General features: G+C 35.3%; 1 protein-coding gene across 6 annotated transcripts in view; it reads left to right on the top strand.

Moving 5' to 3' along the window:
• Positions 1-17,819, top strand: part of LOC145668068 (protein Loquacious-like) — a 136,959-nt gene that overhangs the window by 79,535 nt on the left and 39,605 nt on the right. Inside the window, exons 5-6 of one of the 6 annotated variants that reach the window (XM_081735575.1) lie at positions 7,008-7,182; positions 14,753-16,064. The exons of the other annotated variants lie outside the window; for them this stretch is intronic. Of the exons in view, the coding sequence (XP_081591701.1) occupies positions 7,008-7,182; positions 14,753-15,002 (425 nt within the window). The 3' untranslated portion in view covers positions 15,003-16,064. Of the gene's footprint in view, positions 1-7,007; positions 7,183-14,752; positions 16,065-17,819 lie in introns of those variants that run through there. 6 annotated transcript variants of the gene reach the window in all.

Here is a 17,819-nt window from a genome sequence, read left to right as displayed (position 1 = left end):
GACACGCCATCTCTTGGTAGGAAGGTAGATTATTTAAGTGTTGCCAAAAACACAATATACCAGAATATTACGACGGGCCGGTTTTACGTGCCGCACCCTGTATAACGAAGCGACCTAAAACAATGAGTGTTCAGGATAATGAAGTGGAATCAAGTGAAAATGGAGACGAGACTGAAAATCCAAAACAAAGAAAGCTAAATCTCGTAGGAAGTATTATTCTTTTCATTACTTCTTCAATGTTAAAGGAGAAAAGGTTCAGATGTGCAAAACATGTTATTTGTCGACCTTCGTCACACCCCAAAAACCTGTGTATACTGCACGCAAATCCAAGACTATAAGTTCAAACACACCTACTGTAAATCAAAGGAAAATCCAGTAATAGTCGTCGGAAGCCAGAGCGTGAAGCAGATTTTCCAAGTGAACACCTAAAATCTTTCCCAACAGTGGAATCCCATTGCTGCCGAACTGATACCAGTAGATTGTACCCAGGAAGTCACTGAACATTAAAAAAGTGTATGATCTCTACATTGAATAGTGTCAGTTGAAAATAAAACACCAATTAAGAAATCAATGTACTACCGAATATTTGGAACGGAGTTTAACATAGGTTTTCATTTGCCAAAAAGTGACAGATGTGATGTGTGCGAGGCGTATAAGGTGCCGAAGGAGACTGAGACCAATTATGCAAAAGTAAAGTACCTTGAGCAAAAGAACAATTATGAGACGCATATTTGCTCAAGTCCCAAATGAGAGAACACAGAAAAAGTGGGAAAGGAAACAAATGTCTTCTAGTACTTGTCTTCGATTTGCAAAACGTTATAACATGTCCCCATGCAGATATCGGTAGCTTATTTTGTAAGAGAAAATTAAATGTTTACAACTTAACCGTGTACTTTACTCTAACAAAAAAAAAAAAAAAAAAAACGTATTGTGCAGGGACGTGCAGGGAATGACATTGCGAGTGGTTTCAGGAGAATATTGGACGCAGTGCTCGAAAAAAAAATGAGATTACGGAACTGATTACTGCTCCGAATTCTGTGTACCACAAAATCGTAATTCCCATGTATCGTATGCAGTTTTAGACATTTGAGAGAAAATCTGAACATCAATACTTTGGATTGCGTACACAGTACAATTGAAAAATCAATAAACAAGACGAACTTTTTACTCACCTTTGGGTTTCATAAGAATATTGAATTGTGGACCGTCACAATCCATACCGTGTTATTAAAACGAAGCCGTGACTTTATAGACTTTGGGACGACAACAAAACTTCTAAATTACAAAACCATTCCATTCACTCAAGTAGCTAACTTGACGTTTACTCAAGAATCCACTACAGTTTTGTTCAAATCAAGCCATGGCAATTACGAGCCTCTTAATGCAGTAAACATCAAATTTCTAGAAACTCCAAGACGACAGGCTAAAGTGTCATGTTTCAGTAATAGTTCGAGTGTTTATGTCAACAAACTAAAACAACAAAAGCATTGTGTGAGGTTTTCAGAATTAATGTAAAAAGACATTAAAGAGTCCCTTCTATTCATGCCCCTGGAAGACAGGTTGTAGTATACTACACTGTTCAACTTGTATTCGATACATATTTCATGTAATTAGAATATGAATAGTTAATCTCCTCGATTGCAGTTACACCCTTATCGTCCTAAGTTATGCCTGATTTTTTACGTTATTTTGGTTTGACAAGGTTCTAAGTGCAGTTAGAACATTGTGCCTCTGAAAATGATCATTTCAGTAAGACAAGGTTCTAACTGCATTTTACTGATTGTCCAAAACAAAAAAGTAAAGTCTCATTTCAATCATTAGTTATTTAAATGTAAACGTTGTAGGCAGTTAATCATTGTGTAAAAATATCATAATGATTAGTTTATAAATAAAACAACTATAGCTTAATAAAACTTTAAATGCGTTTTTCTCAAAATATGGTCGCGTGCAGTTAGAACCTTGTCAAACTAAGGCCACGATCTGTAGACAAACCTTCGTTGAAGATAATGATGACTGCGGCGCGGATTTTTTTTAAAATGCATATTATAAAGGTTAGTGCGTATTCTAGGGATATTCTTGGACCACGGTGGCTCAGCGGCATAGCGCTCACCTCTGGTGTATGGTTCCTTGGTTCGATCCCACCTTGCGTCAAGTGAGCTTTGTGATGAACAAACACCATGTGCGTGGGTTTTGTCGAGACTCTCCCCTTTCCTCCCACTTTCTTCATTTTACAATTTCATTCGTTTCTCATCATCACCGTCTCCTTTAGCCTAGCTGGCATAATCGTGGAACGTAAAACTTAAAAGATTTCCTTTCTTTTTATAGAGATATTCACATATTTCTGCATATATCTGAAGCACTCAACCACATCTAAAATCGTCTTAAAATTGTCATTTTAAATGTTTTTAAAATCTCTTCTTAGCAAATCGAAATTTCTTGTCTGTTAGCAGAGTTCCCTGACTTTGCCCTGGCTATTCCCGGTCTTCTCTTCAGTGTTTTCAAGGTTTGTCGCTACCCTGACGATTTAAGTCTAAGAGTATTCTATGATCAATGATACGTTAACTATAACCTTGAATTAGAATAAATCTCATATTTCAACAAAAATATTAAAATGATTTGTATCTTCAAATACATAGATTGTGTTTTGCGACCACTTTATTTTAACAGCGCGTCAATAATATTTGCTGTCCTTTTAGCAACAAATTGGAAACACGGGCAGGGATGGCTGCGTCCTTCTCAGACAGTTACAAGAGCTAGTTGCTTTAATCGTGAACTTCAAACTTAGAAACTTTTCTGTGTTTTTTACTAACTATGTGTAATAAACTTCCGTAGTTGTACGCATTATTCTTTGCTTTCGCTTCTGCAATGGAATATCATATTGATCCACAAAACCAGCTGTTGGATCAACGATCCAATGGTAAATTCATTTTTCACGCACGCATAATTTCGACTTTTTTTCCCCTACTAGTTTCTATTTTATCAGAGTTTCCTGTCCTGCATTAAATGAGGGTAGCGTATCACACAAGTGGAAGGATTTTTTAATACGGTTACTTGTATTTGAGCATCTGTTCTTTCATTGTAATCTATTTTCATTCGCAGAGTGGTTTATTTCGGAAGTACTCATGAGTTTACGAAAATAAGTTGATAAAGTTACACATCACTGTATGGCTGGAATCAGTACTCAGTGGATAGCTGGGCTAATTTCATCGGATTCGCGGTTTTTAAATATGGAATGCGTCTATAGATACCAAAGTGTACTTTCTATTTTGTGCTTATAATGCAACATTAATTGGTATACAGTTGTACATACTTAATGTTTTCCATCAATAATTATATATTTGTAATGATTTAATTATGATGATTCTTCTCATAAGTTTAAAAAATATTCTTTATTCTCACTTTCAATTATTCTGACATTAAAAGAAAGAAATAATTTGCGTACTATATTAATGGTACGCGAATTCAAATAAAATTCACAACAACTTTCTTTAGTCCTCCTTTGAACCAATTTCTGTATGCTTTTTCAATGCCAATACAAAATGTTCATAGTTTTATAAAACAAGATCATTTTAGATGAGACGTGTAAAAAATATTTTGTAACTGAAATGCAGTTTTTGAGAAAGGGGGCACAAAAATGTTCTGGGGCTGGAGGGGGATGCCCCGATGGGGACACCCCTCTCCAAAAATACGTAACGAATAATGGATTTCTTTATTTAGCAATTCGCAGTGAAATAAATGAAAAGAAAAAAGGATGATTAGAATTTACGATTCCGATTGTGAAAAAATAATGTTTGTTTCCAGTACACTGTGGAAATTTCATGATGTTCAAATCCAGTTTGAATGTTGACATCATACCTTCACTAGGAAAAAAGCCGTACATGGAATCCCCATTATGTTCATATGTTGCTGTTCCACATCTTGTTTCTCGGCAATACCTTTAGTTTATAGAACTAGGGAAGCAAACATATTCTTTCTTGCTGATAGTTCATTATCACGTGTTACATTGAATGAAAGAAACTGATCCAACGTCAAAATATCGATCATATATCAGATTGCGAGTTTGAAATATTGTGCATGTTGATACTGAAAAACCTTGAACTCAAATTCGGTGGCGTAGTCAGTAAAGAGTTCACTTCTGGGCTCGGAATTCCTGCTTTCTAAACCATGGGTTCGCGATATGGGTTTTATGGTAAATAAACACTGAGTTGGCGAGTTTTCTCGGAGTTGTTCCGTTTCTTCCCGTATTCATATTCCTTTCATTCTTACATCATTAACTATCATCTTGCCTGTGAGACGTTAAACTAATGTTTCAATGTGAAGTATAAATGTTAAGAAATCAGTTTCTATCTGCCAATAATCGTAAGGCAACTTTGGGAATTGTGAAACTACGAATTTGCAATGATTGACTTTTCACTCGTGCAAATAATGTTCCTGGACAGGATTTTACTTTTCTCAGGAATGATGTTTTCTGTTCACTTTCTGGTATGGGAATTTAGTTTACTTTTGCGATAGTGTTCGTTGCCACAAAATAGAATTTCGTAAATTCCAAAATGTTCGAACCCAATAGTTCATACAAAGTAATGAAGATATTAGTAAAGAAATTGCAAATGAGTAAATGGCTACCTGAGAATGAGTGTATACGGTGTATTATCTATATTAAGCGTGTTTCATCGTCTGCGTACTTTAATTGAGCATTTCATTCGTCATAGAAACTTAACAATGCTACACGCCTAGACTCAGCAAGACTGGCTGTGCCCAGAAAGGAAAACAAGTAGCAAATATAAGTTCATTTATGCAATGGATCGTGGCGGGGTAGGTGCTAGAAAGAAAACAAATATTTAACCCAGTCGTCTACAGTAGGCTTTTATTTACGACAGCATATTGTTGTATAGAAAGGCGTTCGAGACTTGGTGGAGGGGGAAGTGGAGTACATAGTAACAGTTTTCTGCTGGTTTAGCGTCGTTGTTCAGGTTGCAGAAGTAGGATCGAAAGTGAAGAGGTGTTGTAGTTGTGGTGTTCGGTGTATCCAGTGTTTGTGTGCAGATAACAAGTGTGTCACTTTCCAAGCATTCCAAGACTATGTTCACTCCTTTCTGATAGTTATATAATTCTTCATAACGGATTCAGGGACTAACAGGTGACATATATTTTGCTCGCTGCAACGTTTGCCGGAGTATATTTTCACTGAATAACGTAGGACATCAAGTGGTAGCAAGTCATATGAAAGGCGGATCATAAAGGAAGTCACACCGTTAAAAATAAAGATTTTTCACTTCAGTCTAAAAAAGAATGTCTAATTGTTGTATACAACGATTAGTATATTGGATAATCTTTTTTACCTTAATTTGAAGCAATAAAATTGTGGTGTGAAATCCCTCACAAGCTTCCTCTGTCAAATGAGATTCAACATCAAGATTTTTTTTTTTTTTTTTTTTTTTTTTTTTTTTTTTTTTTATAAGGAAACAGAGTGTTGAAAATGTTTGTTCACAGAGATCTGCTGCAAGATGGAACTGGGTGTTTAAATACATCTTTACCTATTTTTCTTATACTCAGAAAATACCTTCACTAAAACTGATGAGGTGTACACTCTTTGAAAACTATTTTTAATGAGTCATAGCAAGTAACATGAACAAGTTACCTTGCTTCTCCTTAGACAAAGCTTCTAATTGTAGCACACTGTACTCGAAATAATTTCTTAACTGTGAGTTTTCAGAATCTGATGGAGGGAAGTAATCTTTGAAGCTAGTCACTAAATTATTCAGGTGTTCAACGATGATATATTGAACTTTTCGTGGCAATTCTATACCCGTAGACTCCAGAAATGACTTCAGTATTACGAAGGTTCTGAGACTATACTCTTCAGCTCGGCTTGCCCACAACCCTATTTTTATAAATAGTGCCTCAAGGTGTCTCAAACGTCAGATATATTTGTACCGCTACTTGGAGGACTCAAATGGAATGTGTCCAAATATGCAAAACAGTATGTAAATAGGCTTCCATACAGATCCAAAAACAGTTCTCTTTCTTCTTTCCTTTTTTCCATTTTTTTAACATCCCACGATTATGCTCCGAGGCTGGGGGAGAAGATAATCAAGGTTTGGATAATAATGGTGAAATGGTAGATAAATGGGAGAAAACGGGAGAATCTCGAAGAAAAGAAAGAAAAAAAAAACATGAACACGGTGTTTGTCTACTACCCAACCAAGAAAGTTATTCAGCTGATCACATGGAAATTTAATAATACTCAGAAATAGTCGTATTTTATCTCTCAACTGAAGAATCACTGCACAGTTTTTCCTCTGGATAACGAACTCGCTTCTGCATGCAGAGTCATATAGCTTCCGATTTCTTCACATAATTTTGAGAAGATTCTTGAATTCAAGGATCTAGACTTGCTAACAGTTACGATCTTAAGTACCTCATTAAGCACTTTCTTTAATGATTGTGACGTCTTCGTAGTTAAGGCTTCTCGCTGAATACAGTGTGTCCATTTTACATTAGATGCCATAGTCTTCAATCGAGGAATAAATCCAGTTTTTATATCTAACATAGCACGCACACCTCTTTAGTCATGTCCACGCATTTGTCCCATGAGATAGAATTCCTTTCAAGAAGTCATTCAAATCCATTTGGAAACTTCAAAAAGTTAATGTTTACTAGTGTAGCTATTTCAGTGTGCATAATTCCCAGTGTGTAATTAATTTCCATCCATCTTGTCTGCACTAAATTCCCGTCTTCTCCTGTCTTGACAGTGTGCGAAACCAGAAACGGAAATTCGACGATTAGTACTTTCTTTCTTTCTTTTTTTAATAAAAAACCCGTAACAGGATACAGAAGAAAGAGCTGAGTACTTTTTGAATTAATTTATAAGACAGCTCTTTAAGCGGCTTCATTAATAGTTTATTTCAATAATTTACAGAAAAATGAACGTAAGAAACGTAAATTCTTGTATCGAATACTGAGAATAACACATTTGGATATTTTCTTTTTTTTCCTGTATCTTTCAGGTATGAATATTGCAGACACTTTAAAATTGGAGGCTTCAAACAAGAAGCTATGTGTAGACAATAAAGAACGAAGTTCCGATGATTCCGATCTCTATGGTGATGAGAATGAAGATTATTCTGATGTACCAAGAGGTCATAATTTAAGTGAACGTCGTCGTCCTTTAGAGAGCACAACGTAAGTGTTATTCGTAGATGCTCAAAACTATCGTAATTATTCGATTATAAGCCGACACTGGTTGTAAGCCGACCTCCCGTAAATCAGAACTGAAGGTACTAGAAAATTGAAATTTATTAATGAAACATACAAAGCATAACGAATACATTTTCTTCCATTTAATTGTTTATTCAGTCATCGCCGGATGATTTGGATCCATCATCACTTACTTCTTTGTTACTGCCTTCGTACAGATCATCGTTTTCTGTGCCGTCAAGCGAATTCCAGATCGAACGCTTTTTAAACGCATGACGGACGATTTCTCTAAAGTCTCTACAAATCCACAATAGTTGGAAGCAAATCCACTGACTTGGCAAAACCGAGTCTACACGATGGCGAAAACTTAACGTGTGGCGACTTCTGACGATATTTTTCGAAACTTTTTTCCTATGACCCCGGGTAGCGTAGTCGCTAACGCTCTCGACTTTGATGCGAGCGGTCCCGGGTTCAATTCCTGGTGGGGCCACTTGGCAGAAAAAGTGTAAGAAGCTTTTTCAGATCAGCAATCCTGAATGAGGTTTTCCTCATACACACCAGGCAAATGCCGGCGTGGTACTTATAGTCCCAAAGTGCTTCCTTCCTTCCCCAATCTTTTGTTTTTTCCCTTCCCCCGATAGTGTGCTCACCGAGGAACGTGACGAGCTAGCATGGCCATAGATGCCGAAAGCCCAGAAATCAAAATCCTAAATCCCTAACTGTTTTTCCCCTAAAATTTAAAGAAAGGCCGGCTTACAATCATGTAAATACGGTAGATAAAGATAATGTAAATGGTAATTTGTAATGGAATTTGCGTAACTAATTATTGAAAATTACTTGCAGTAATTTTACGCTTCAGTGTGCCCAAGTTTGTTCATTTCAGGATCACAACTTCATCTACTTTAGGAAAGTTTAAAAGATATTTTACGTAGTACCCAGTGCAGATAAACTGTTAAAACTTTCCTTGATGTTTATATATCACAATCCCTTACCCAGTTTCCAAATACTTTTAAATGTAAAAGCTTTTCCGTAGCAGCGTATTATAATTTTCAGTTGAACAAATGTGTGTCGATAGAACAATATTGTAGATGGAGGAATACCAAATTTTGAAAATTTTCCAAAATTAGTTTAATTTAAATTTAATAACATTCGTGAATGATTTTAAATGAAATGTCATATAACAATTTGTATACATTATGTTGGAATTGGGAGTTTCAGCCAAATGATGAATGCATACATAAAAATTCCTGATGTTTAGGCTAGTTTAATGGTGTATTTGGTAATCGTCTGTGGTATGCCAGGCAAGGTAGAACGGAAGCATGTGTTAAGCGGGCAGGCGATGATAATGTAGAGTAATCATTTAATTATATTATTGATGTTGCACTTAAGAGAAAACACACACACACACACGGTGTTTGTCCACCACAAAGCCCACTTGGAGGAAGCTGGAATCGTGCCAGAGGTGAACACTTTACCATTGAGCCACTGCGGCCCCAAACAATATTTGTTACTATTAACATTCAATGTCAATTGCATGACAGTTAAGGTTTTATATAAAGTTTCGTTTGTATTTTATTTCTCTATCAGAAACAATGGCAGCAGAAATCATGGCCCAATAAAACTGCAATTTCCACATCTTGTTTCTTCTGATGTGAAGTGATGTGTTAATTTCTAATCTGAACTTAATCTGACAATAGCAATAGAAATAATAATAGTAGTAGTGTGCTATAGAAGGACTTGAGAAGTGGTAGAAACTTTCCATAAGATTCAACGGACTTTTGGCCACGATACCATACGCCCAAAGCTGTAGGAAGCTCTGCAGGGCGTAGTAAAGCCTAACTTACATTGATCATGATTTCCATTGGACGATACATGACAAGTATCACCGCAATACCAAAATATTACGTGAAGTTACTCCATTACCTTTTTAATGTGTGGCATCATAACCGGAGCTGTTTGTAGTCAAAATTTGCAAACTGCAACTCGCCCGTCCCGATTGAAGCTTTTTTAACCAAACTCACCATTCCTGTGGTTCGTTAGACTTCATACTTTCCGATATGACTCATTTATGGCTATTGCTCAAGTTGAAAATGTCTCTCAAAGAGAGTCTGAGTATCGAAAGAAAAATGTGCGGAACGCGATGGTCCAGTATTCTCCATTTCCACAGAAACCATGCAAAAATGCTTCCGACAAAGGCGTGATCGCTGAAACGAGTATGTATAGTCCCAAGGGATTACTTTAAAAGGAATTACGGTTTTAAACCTCTAACATAGCAAGTGGAAGTATAAAGTGTGAACACTCAACGTAATTCGTGGGGTCTGCCGCAGTGTGACGTTAATGCTGCATTCAGACGAACACTAAAACTTTACGAAAAGGTTTTGTTTTTTGTCGTATATTAACGAAGTACTGTTCTACAAAGTACTAATAAAATGGAAAAAAGTTGTGATGATTAACAACTATGTAAAATCATACATTACCTGATTTTCGAGTACATTTAATCGAAATTATTTGTATTGAGTTTTATTTAATAGTTGATACAAACCGAATAATTTAATTACTTCTCTTATTTGATATGTTATATACCATATTGTAAACATGAGCATTAAAATATAACAGGTACAAATTATTTTGAACTCATATAAAAGAAACAAAAATCAAGGAAATTATAAATATGACCTTAACCCGAATAAAACTCTTTGCTAATCTCCCGCAATTTTAGATTTTTGTTTTAATTTTCCCTTTTAATTGTTGAATGGTGAAGTGTTTTATTGTCATGGTTGGATCCAAAGTCTATAGAAGACTGTGGCATCCTGACTTCTATTTGACAGATTTACAGCAGGGAAGCTATATTCAATAGTCTCTACTTGTAATATGGGACTGCGTTTAAATTCGGACTTGGTGTTTACAGGGAGTTTACTTCCTCCTCTTGTGATGAATTGTGAAATGTATATTCTTCAGTTACATGTAACAGTATCACAGTATGGTGTTCGGGCTCTTCCATTTCCTCCTAGTTCTCATTCCACCAATTCTTCATTTTTCTTAATCATCTGATTCTGTTCCCTGCATCTTGGGACGCGAAAGTGAGAAAAAATTCATTTAGTTTTTTACGAACACAACATAACGAAATTTTTAAGTAGTTGTTATTCATATTAAACCTTAAAACAATTATTGTACAGGAATTATGTGGGGGGTTAAGTACATCCTTCATTTGGCAGAAAAAAAAATATACCACTACAAATGTATGAATCTTAACCACGGAATCGCAGAAATGCCCGTCGAATCGCCTGTCCTTTAGCGTTCTCTTCTAAACAGCACTTATCTGGATGCAACAGCAGCGCTGTTTGCCACAGGACAAACGTTTGCGCTATCTGCAGCATGTTAAACGAGTGGAGCGCGCGCACTTTATACATGTATTCGCTATGCATCTAGATAAGTGATTATATTTTTCCTGGCCAAAGATCCCAGGTATTTCTTAAATATATCACGTACGATTTTTCATCACTTGTCAATCTTGGATGTATCCATCACCATAGGTTCAATTAATAAAGCCTTTGGAAACATTGCAAAATAATTATCTTGTTTGCCGCTTGAATCTGCTGATAATTATCAAACAAATTACTATCTACTAGTAGTAATACACCTTTAACGGAAGGTGTTGGATTTATTAAGTTTTATGAACTTGTGTTCCAAATTAATTCCTTCTGTTTCAGCTATTGCTTATTTTTCTTGGTTTTGAAATGCTTATTGTTGAAATGTTGTTTCTATGGTGACTTCAGACGTCTTCTTTTCCTAAAATTCTTTATAAAAAGAAGAAAAAAATATGAACAAAGATATTAGCAATTAATGCATAGATCTTTCAACAGATGCTGAAAGGACATTGGTACAGCATAATGCCATCTTTTGGCCTATATTGAAAGCTTTGCCCGATTATCCCCTGCTTTCACCCTTAAGAGAACGTTTCATTCGATGGAGAAAGGAAATAACAATGAGAATCGCAAAATGGTTCAGTTCGATTCTTAAAATTTATCTATCTAAATGCTTAAGAGGACTAAAAATCTGTCAGACCAAAGACTGAAATAATATACAGTAACAATTAAGTCAAAGCAGAGTTTCAGAATGTAACTTGAAATGGAGAGAGCTTATTTATTCTCTCCCCTCATCTGTTTGAAATATCCATGACTAATGATGACAAACCAATGTTATTTTCTTTTTCTATGCTTACCTCGTCGCTAGAAAAAAGTTTTCTTCCTCTAGGAATCAGCTACTCTAGACAACTCAATCTGTATACCGTACTCACAAAAATTGGACCTTTGAAATTTCCCAGTTCATCCCGAACGAATACCGAAAATCTAGATGCAAAACTTGTGTTTTCGGTACAAATTTGACCTTTGCTTACAAATAAATGTTCATTCCGCCTATTTGGTAGTTACGATTCCTACTATATCACCTATTTCAGAAAATGTACATGCTATCTTGCATTTCACATCGGAAAAACCCAATTCTCTACACACATGACTATTCAGTGTTACTCTTGCAGTACTTTTATACACCATTTACTCCTGCAATAGGTGTAATCCCAAACTTTCTCAACTCAGCCTTCGATGAAATTTTTCTTGTGTGTTTGCATCTTAGAAATTCTTCATACTGACTCTTCTTTTTCTCTTCAAAGAGGTGGAAACACACATATCATATATTTCTGCGACCAGTTGTCGTTATCCTTAGTGTGTTTTCTTAGGAAATAGTGCTGCTTGTAGAACTATATATTCTGCTTATCTATATTGTAGAACTACATATTATCTGATTTCTATTATTTCCTTCTCAGGTAAAAATTGCCTGAAAATTATGTATCTGTACAATACTAGCTTGTTAATACCACTGTATGTAATAGGGAGAACCGGCACGAATATCCCACTCAATCACACGTAGTTATTTCTTAAACTAATTTTGTTTTCCTACCTTATCGAAAGGATCTTGGTTTTTAATATGCAGAGTGGCTCGAAAAAAGTATTATACTGTTTAATTGTGAATAACTCAAATGAATTGACGAAAACATCTCGTTTTTGGTAGTGTTACAGTTTAACGTTCTGTTATTACATTGCAATGCATATTAATGTGTGTGTGCAAAGTGTTGGCCGTTAGCATCAACACACTGGCGATGCCACCAAACTGCTTCACGAACTATCGACTGCAATGTTCTAAGTTTGATATCTGCACAAGAACGCTCGATGGCTGCTCGTAGGTCATGCAACGCACGAGGCTTTTGTCTATAAACAACGTTCTTGACAGTCTCTCATAAGTAAACGTCTAAAGGAGCGAAGTCTGGAGAACTTGGGGATACTCGACAAATTCTCTTCGACTTTCTCATTGTTCGGGTAGATTTTCGTTGAAGTACTGCCTGACAAGATGATTGTAGTGGGCTGGGGCATTATCTTGTTGGAGATAAATCCTTTCGTTCTCATAGAGGTCTCTGATGGCAGCCAAAATGGATGTCCCTAGCATCTGCAGGTACTCCTAAGCGGAAATTGTGTTCTTAAAGAAATTAAATGAAATGAAATCTTTGTTTTACGTCCAACGTTTATGCCGATTAGGCTAAAGGATACGGTGATGATGAGTAATGATTGAAATGGTGGAATGAAGAAAGTGGGAGGAAACGGGAGACCCCCGAGGAAACCCACGCACACGGTGTTTGTCCACCACAAAGTTCACTTGGCGGGGGCTGGGATCGAACCCGGGACCCCAAACAGTGTTCTTAAAGAAGAATGGCCCAATTAAACTACATAAGTCAACCCATACTACACCCACCCCCTGGTAAATTCACGGCTTTTTCAACATACATTTCTGAATTTACAGCGGACCAGTAGACACAATTGTGTCGGTTTACTGTGCTCTTGAGTTTTAATATGGCCTCATCAGATCACATGATCATCTCTGCAAACATTTTTTTATGATTCACCATAGTTTGAAATGTACGATTTGAATCGTCCTCGTGTAGTAATCTTCGAATGTAGACTTTCCACTTTGCAGTCCTCAAAATCCGACGAACACTTGCGCGACTTACCGATTTCGCGGGCACCTGTTTCATAGACTGTTGTACTAAACGAGTGAATTGTTCTAACACAGTACGGAAACTAGCAAGACCTGCTTCTGTGACAAGTCGTCCAAAACAGTTTTTGTGCTGTCGGTTTCAATTAGCATAAATCGTGCAGTCGTTAAACGTGTCGATGGTTGTGTTCCAAATTCATCCGTCATTGTCGTTGCACCTCACTAATTGTTTCGTACTATTATATACACTCTCAGGACAATCTTTCTTCCCTCAGGTGTGAGCCTTGCACCCATGTTGCTTCTCTCACGCCACTTACATAAAAGAAGAAGATGAAACCATTATCAGGATGCAGTATAATAACAGAACATCAAATATTAAACTGTAACACTACCAAATATGACACGTTTCTATCAATCTATTTCAGAGTTATTCACAATTAAAGTATATACATTTTTTAATGCATTCTGTACATAGTTCAGATAATACCAGTTGAGAATGCTCCAAGAGGATTGTCAGAACAAACTTAAAAGGAATGGAAAGATGGAGCAGGAACAATAACTGATTGTTCCAACATGTAAATCTTTTTATCCACACCTTCTTCTGTTTCTCGCAAAAATTCGCAAAATATCGTCTCTCTATGACTTACGGCTCCCGAGATATGATTTCTTAAATCTCCCAAAATCGGGACTATTTTTTTGGTCAATATCTCGGAAAAGGGAAGTCATAGAGAGATTATATTTGTGTTAATCGATATCTAAGAGGAGTGTAAACATTTTGGTACCGATTGGACAGTGACCACCGGTTACTATTTGGTACCATCCTCTTAGGTAGTGATCAACACCAATATTATCTGTATATAACTTATGGTTCCCGAGGTATGGCTCTTTAAATCTCCGAAAATCGGCCTTTTATGGCCAATATCTCGGGAACGGTAAGAATGACACGAAAAATTCCATCATTTTCTCAGATAGTTTTTGATGCTCTATCGAATGGACGGCTCAAAATTGAAAAAAATCGCAAATAACAGACAGATAGACATACACACATACAGACATATACTGTTCATTAGAGAATTCAGTAATGAACTTTTTAAGTTAGTTGAAAATGTAAAAAATCACTAGGAATTACTAAAGATGTATTACGCTGTGTGCATTCTTCTGTTTTATTCAAGATTTTTGTCACGCGTTTTGTAGAGTTACATCTTGTTTGAAAGAAAATTGAATGTGTTTACAAAGGAATGCTTTATTTTTCTCACGCACCATTTGTGGACGAGAAAGAGGAGTTTTATCAAAAGTATTTCTAATTTACTTTGCCACTCTTTAGTTAAGAGAGAGTCACTATTACTTAGATCGGCAGTTTTGGCAGAAATTACATACTAACACAGTTACGTTATGGCGCAGAGATTATGCGTGATTGGGTACAAAAATTGATAGTCTTTATTTCAAAATGTTTTGTATTGTTTAACGAAAAATCTGTATTTTCCTTAAATTTTTCGTACTAATTTCCTTCCAGAGTCGAGAATTCCCGCTCAAGTCTTCCAGTAAGAAGTGGCAAGTTGTACAATCATGAATGCGAATGTACTGGGGAGATGATTCGAATTGGGCAGGAAATGTTGAAAATGCAGCAACGCATGTTGGAGATACAACAACAGAACTTAATTATCCAAAAAGAAATGTTAGAGGTACAGAAGCAAAAGCTGGAGCTGGAGAAGCGAAAATCGAACCTCAGCGAGGAAGAAGGATCAGCAGAAGCTTGGGATTAAAATGTAGATAATATTGCTGCATCTTTTGTTGTTCTAGAAAAGTATTCCTTTCCATTGGACTACTCTTAATATGGTCTCTGATAATTTTATAGTTTCAGTGTATAGTTTTACTTCGAATTATGGATACAGTATATTTTTCTAATGCCAGTCTTTAAACTGGATGCCAATTTCGATTGTGGATAGCAATATATGTATTTTGTATGACGGTTGTGATCTCTGCTGTTCACTGTTAGATGTACTGGGACTGTTGAATTGTGTTCTTTTTTACTACAGACGTTTACTGTAAAACTTTAACATTCATATATTTTTATATTTAAGCTCAATTTTACTCGATTGCAATAAGCAATAAACTCTTCATGAGTATTTCCATTAAGATATATTACCGTTGGTTAAAAGATTTAGGAATTACTCGATGTAAGATTTAACATGCATTTATTTTGTGGAAAAGGAGAAGGTAAAAACAAATCGAACTTTTATATTAATTGAAAGCGTTTAAATATGCAAATAATTTCTAGGGTAATTGCAAGATTCTAAATAAAAGAAAGTACAAATATATCTAGTAAACTGTGCAAAAATACTACTGAAAATAAATATTAATATTTTCATTTGTTTTCAGAATAAATTGTCCGTTCAGCTTACATTTAATGTGCAAAACCTTGTTTTCATTTCGTTGAAATATTTATTTGTTGTTTCTTTACAAGTTCTGTTACAGAAAGACAAAATGTGAAGATGAAGATAGGGTTTTCTTATATACAAATTGCACAAACATAGAATTCAAGTAATTTTTGTATATGTGTTAAGAATTTTCAAGTATACGTGTGTATGTAAAGAGGAAACATTATCGAGTTTGTGCTTATAATTTCCATTTAGTTTTAATTCTTTAAAGCTTACTTCGTTTTGTTTCAGAGCTTTTAACATTTGTTATCGTTTCAGTACATTTTATTGATTATGAGCTTATAAAAACATGGTGATAATGTTAAATATAAAATACACAATATTATGGAAAAAAAATGGCTTTAATTTCTTGTACAGTAGTAGTTTAATAAATAATTCGATAGTTTTTGTTAGCATTTTTACTTCACTAAAATTGCTTTTTTTTTTTTTTTTTTTTTTTTTGTAAAGATTACATTCATATCATAACCAAAAATTACATATTATGAAAATAAAGTACTTGCCTTAATAAATCGTTATCCATAGTTTATTCCGAAATGGTTTCGATTGACAGTACCGTCTTTTTCAATCTGCAAATTTTCGCGCTCAATTGGGATACGCCTTTTATTTTCAGGGTGGTTGTGTTTAAAACAAATTATTAAAACTTGTTTTAAACAATTGATTTTGTTTAAAACAAATTATGTATACGTTTTAAACATTTTGTTTTAAACACGTGTATTTTTTAAGACTTGTTTTAAATATATGTTTATTTTTATTTTATTTTATTTTTGTGAAAAGATCTGCCAGAGAAAGAAAATTGTCCCATTCAGAAGACTATTTTCTTCCCATGTTAATGTTTTGATTTTTCGTGTCTACAGCAAGTCAATGTGGTGGTGTACAATTTATTTTGTCTCTTTTTTTCCCCTTATTTTTAACGTATATTGTATTGTTTAAATGCTTATCAGTTAACTTGCGAGAAAGTGTTGCAGTCTAAGGTTGGACTACTTGAAGAACCGATATTAAAAGAATAAATAAAATAATTATCATGGAAACAACTTTTTCCCCCTCCTTAGGACTAACTTCCCCCTCCTTTGTCATAAATTTAAGATATCAACATTATATAGTGTACACTGCAGCGTGGGAATGATTAACAAATCAAGCTCCGAATGTCATAGTCAGTGATGCATAATTACGTTATGTAAATGCATGGTTTGTCAGAAAGAATACACTGACGGGAAACGTCATATCTTCGCAACAACGAATCCGAAACGAAAGAAAGTAAAACTATGCGACAAGGTGCAATCTAGAGTTTTATATGATTACCGTTAGAGGGGCGTCTGTTTAGAAGTCATCCGCCCCGTACCTTGAATTCCAGATTTTGAGGACAGTAATGCAGATTTAGAAACCTGTTGTTGAGCAAAGTCCAACAGAAAAAAATTGAAGTCCTTAAAGAATAAATACAGATTTTGATCAGTTATAATCCATTTCCATTGGCTGTATAGAGCTATTGACCTATATTGCTCTCTTATATATTTTTTATTCCAAGGATTCCAAAGCTTGCTCTACTTTCGAGTTTCGGGCCTGCTTAAAATTCTGGAAATTGGGCCTAAGCAACTTTCCAGTTTTAATCATCTGTATGTTCTCCGTATTTATTCGGTATAAGGACCTCAAGCTTGTTCTTTTGGACTTTGCTTATAAAAAGATTTATAAAACTGCCTTATTGCCCCCAAAATCTGAAATTCAGGATGGGAATGGGAGTGGTTGCCCTCCAGTCGCACTGACGCCCCTGTTTAGCAGCTGTCCTACGAAAATATTCCACGCCTTTTCGCATGGTTTTAATTATATTTGTTTTGAACTCTTGACTGCGAAGATATTACGTATTGAAATAGAATTAATTTGCTGAGCAAAACTGGACTTTATTCAAAATGGATTTGGATCCATTGTGCTCTGAACGCCCCAAATATTACCTTTCTTCAATAAATTATTGACTCGCAAAACAACCAATTACATAGGCTTGCAACAAAAAGCAATCAATTACATACGCTTGCAAAAATATTCTAAAGTTAGCACAACATGAAGTGTGCCTCAAACATTACTTTTCGAAAATTTATTATTTTAAAATAATTTTATTAGCATCGTGTTCTAAAATAGTAATCAAATTTTGCA

This window comes from Thermobia domestica, chromosome 13, assembly GCF_964235325.1.
Source record: "Thermobia domestica chromosome 13, izTheDome1.hap1.1, whole genome shotgun sequence".
NCBI classification, from domain to species: domain Eukaryota; kingdom Metazoa; phylum Arthropoda; class Insecta; order Zygentoma; family Lepismatidae; genus Thermobia; species Thermobia domestica.
The sequence above is the reverse complement of the archived record's forward strand: the minus strand, read 5'-3'. Positions and strand labels throughout refer to the sequence as shown.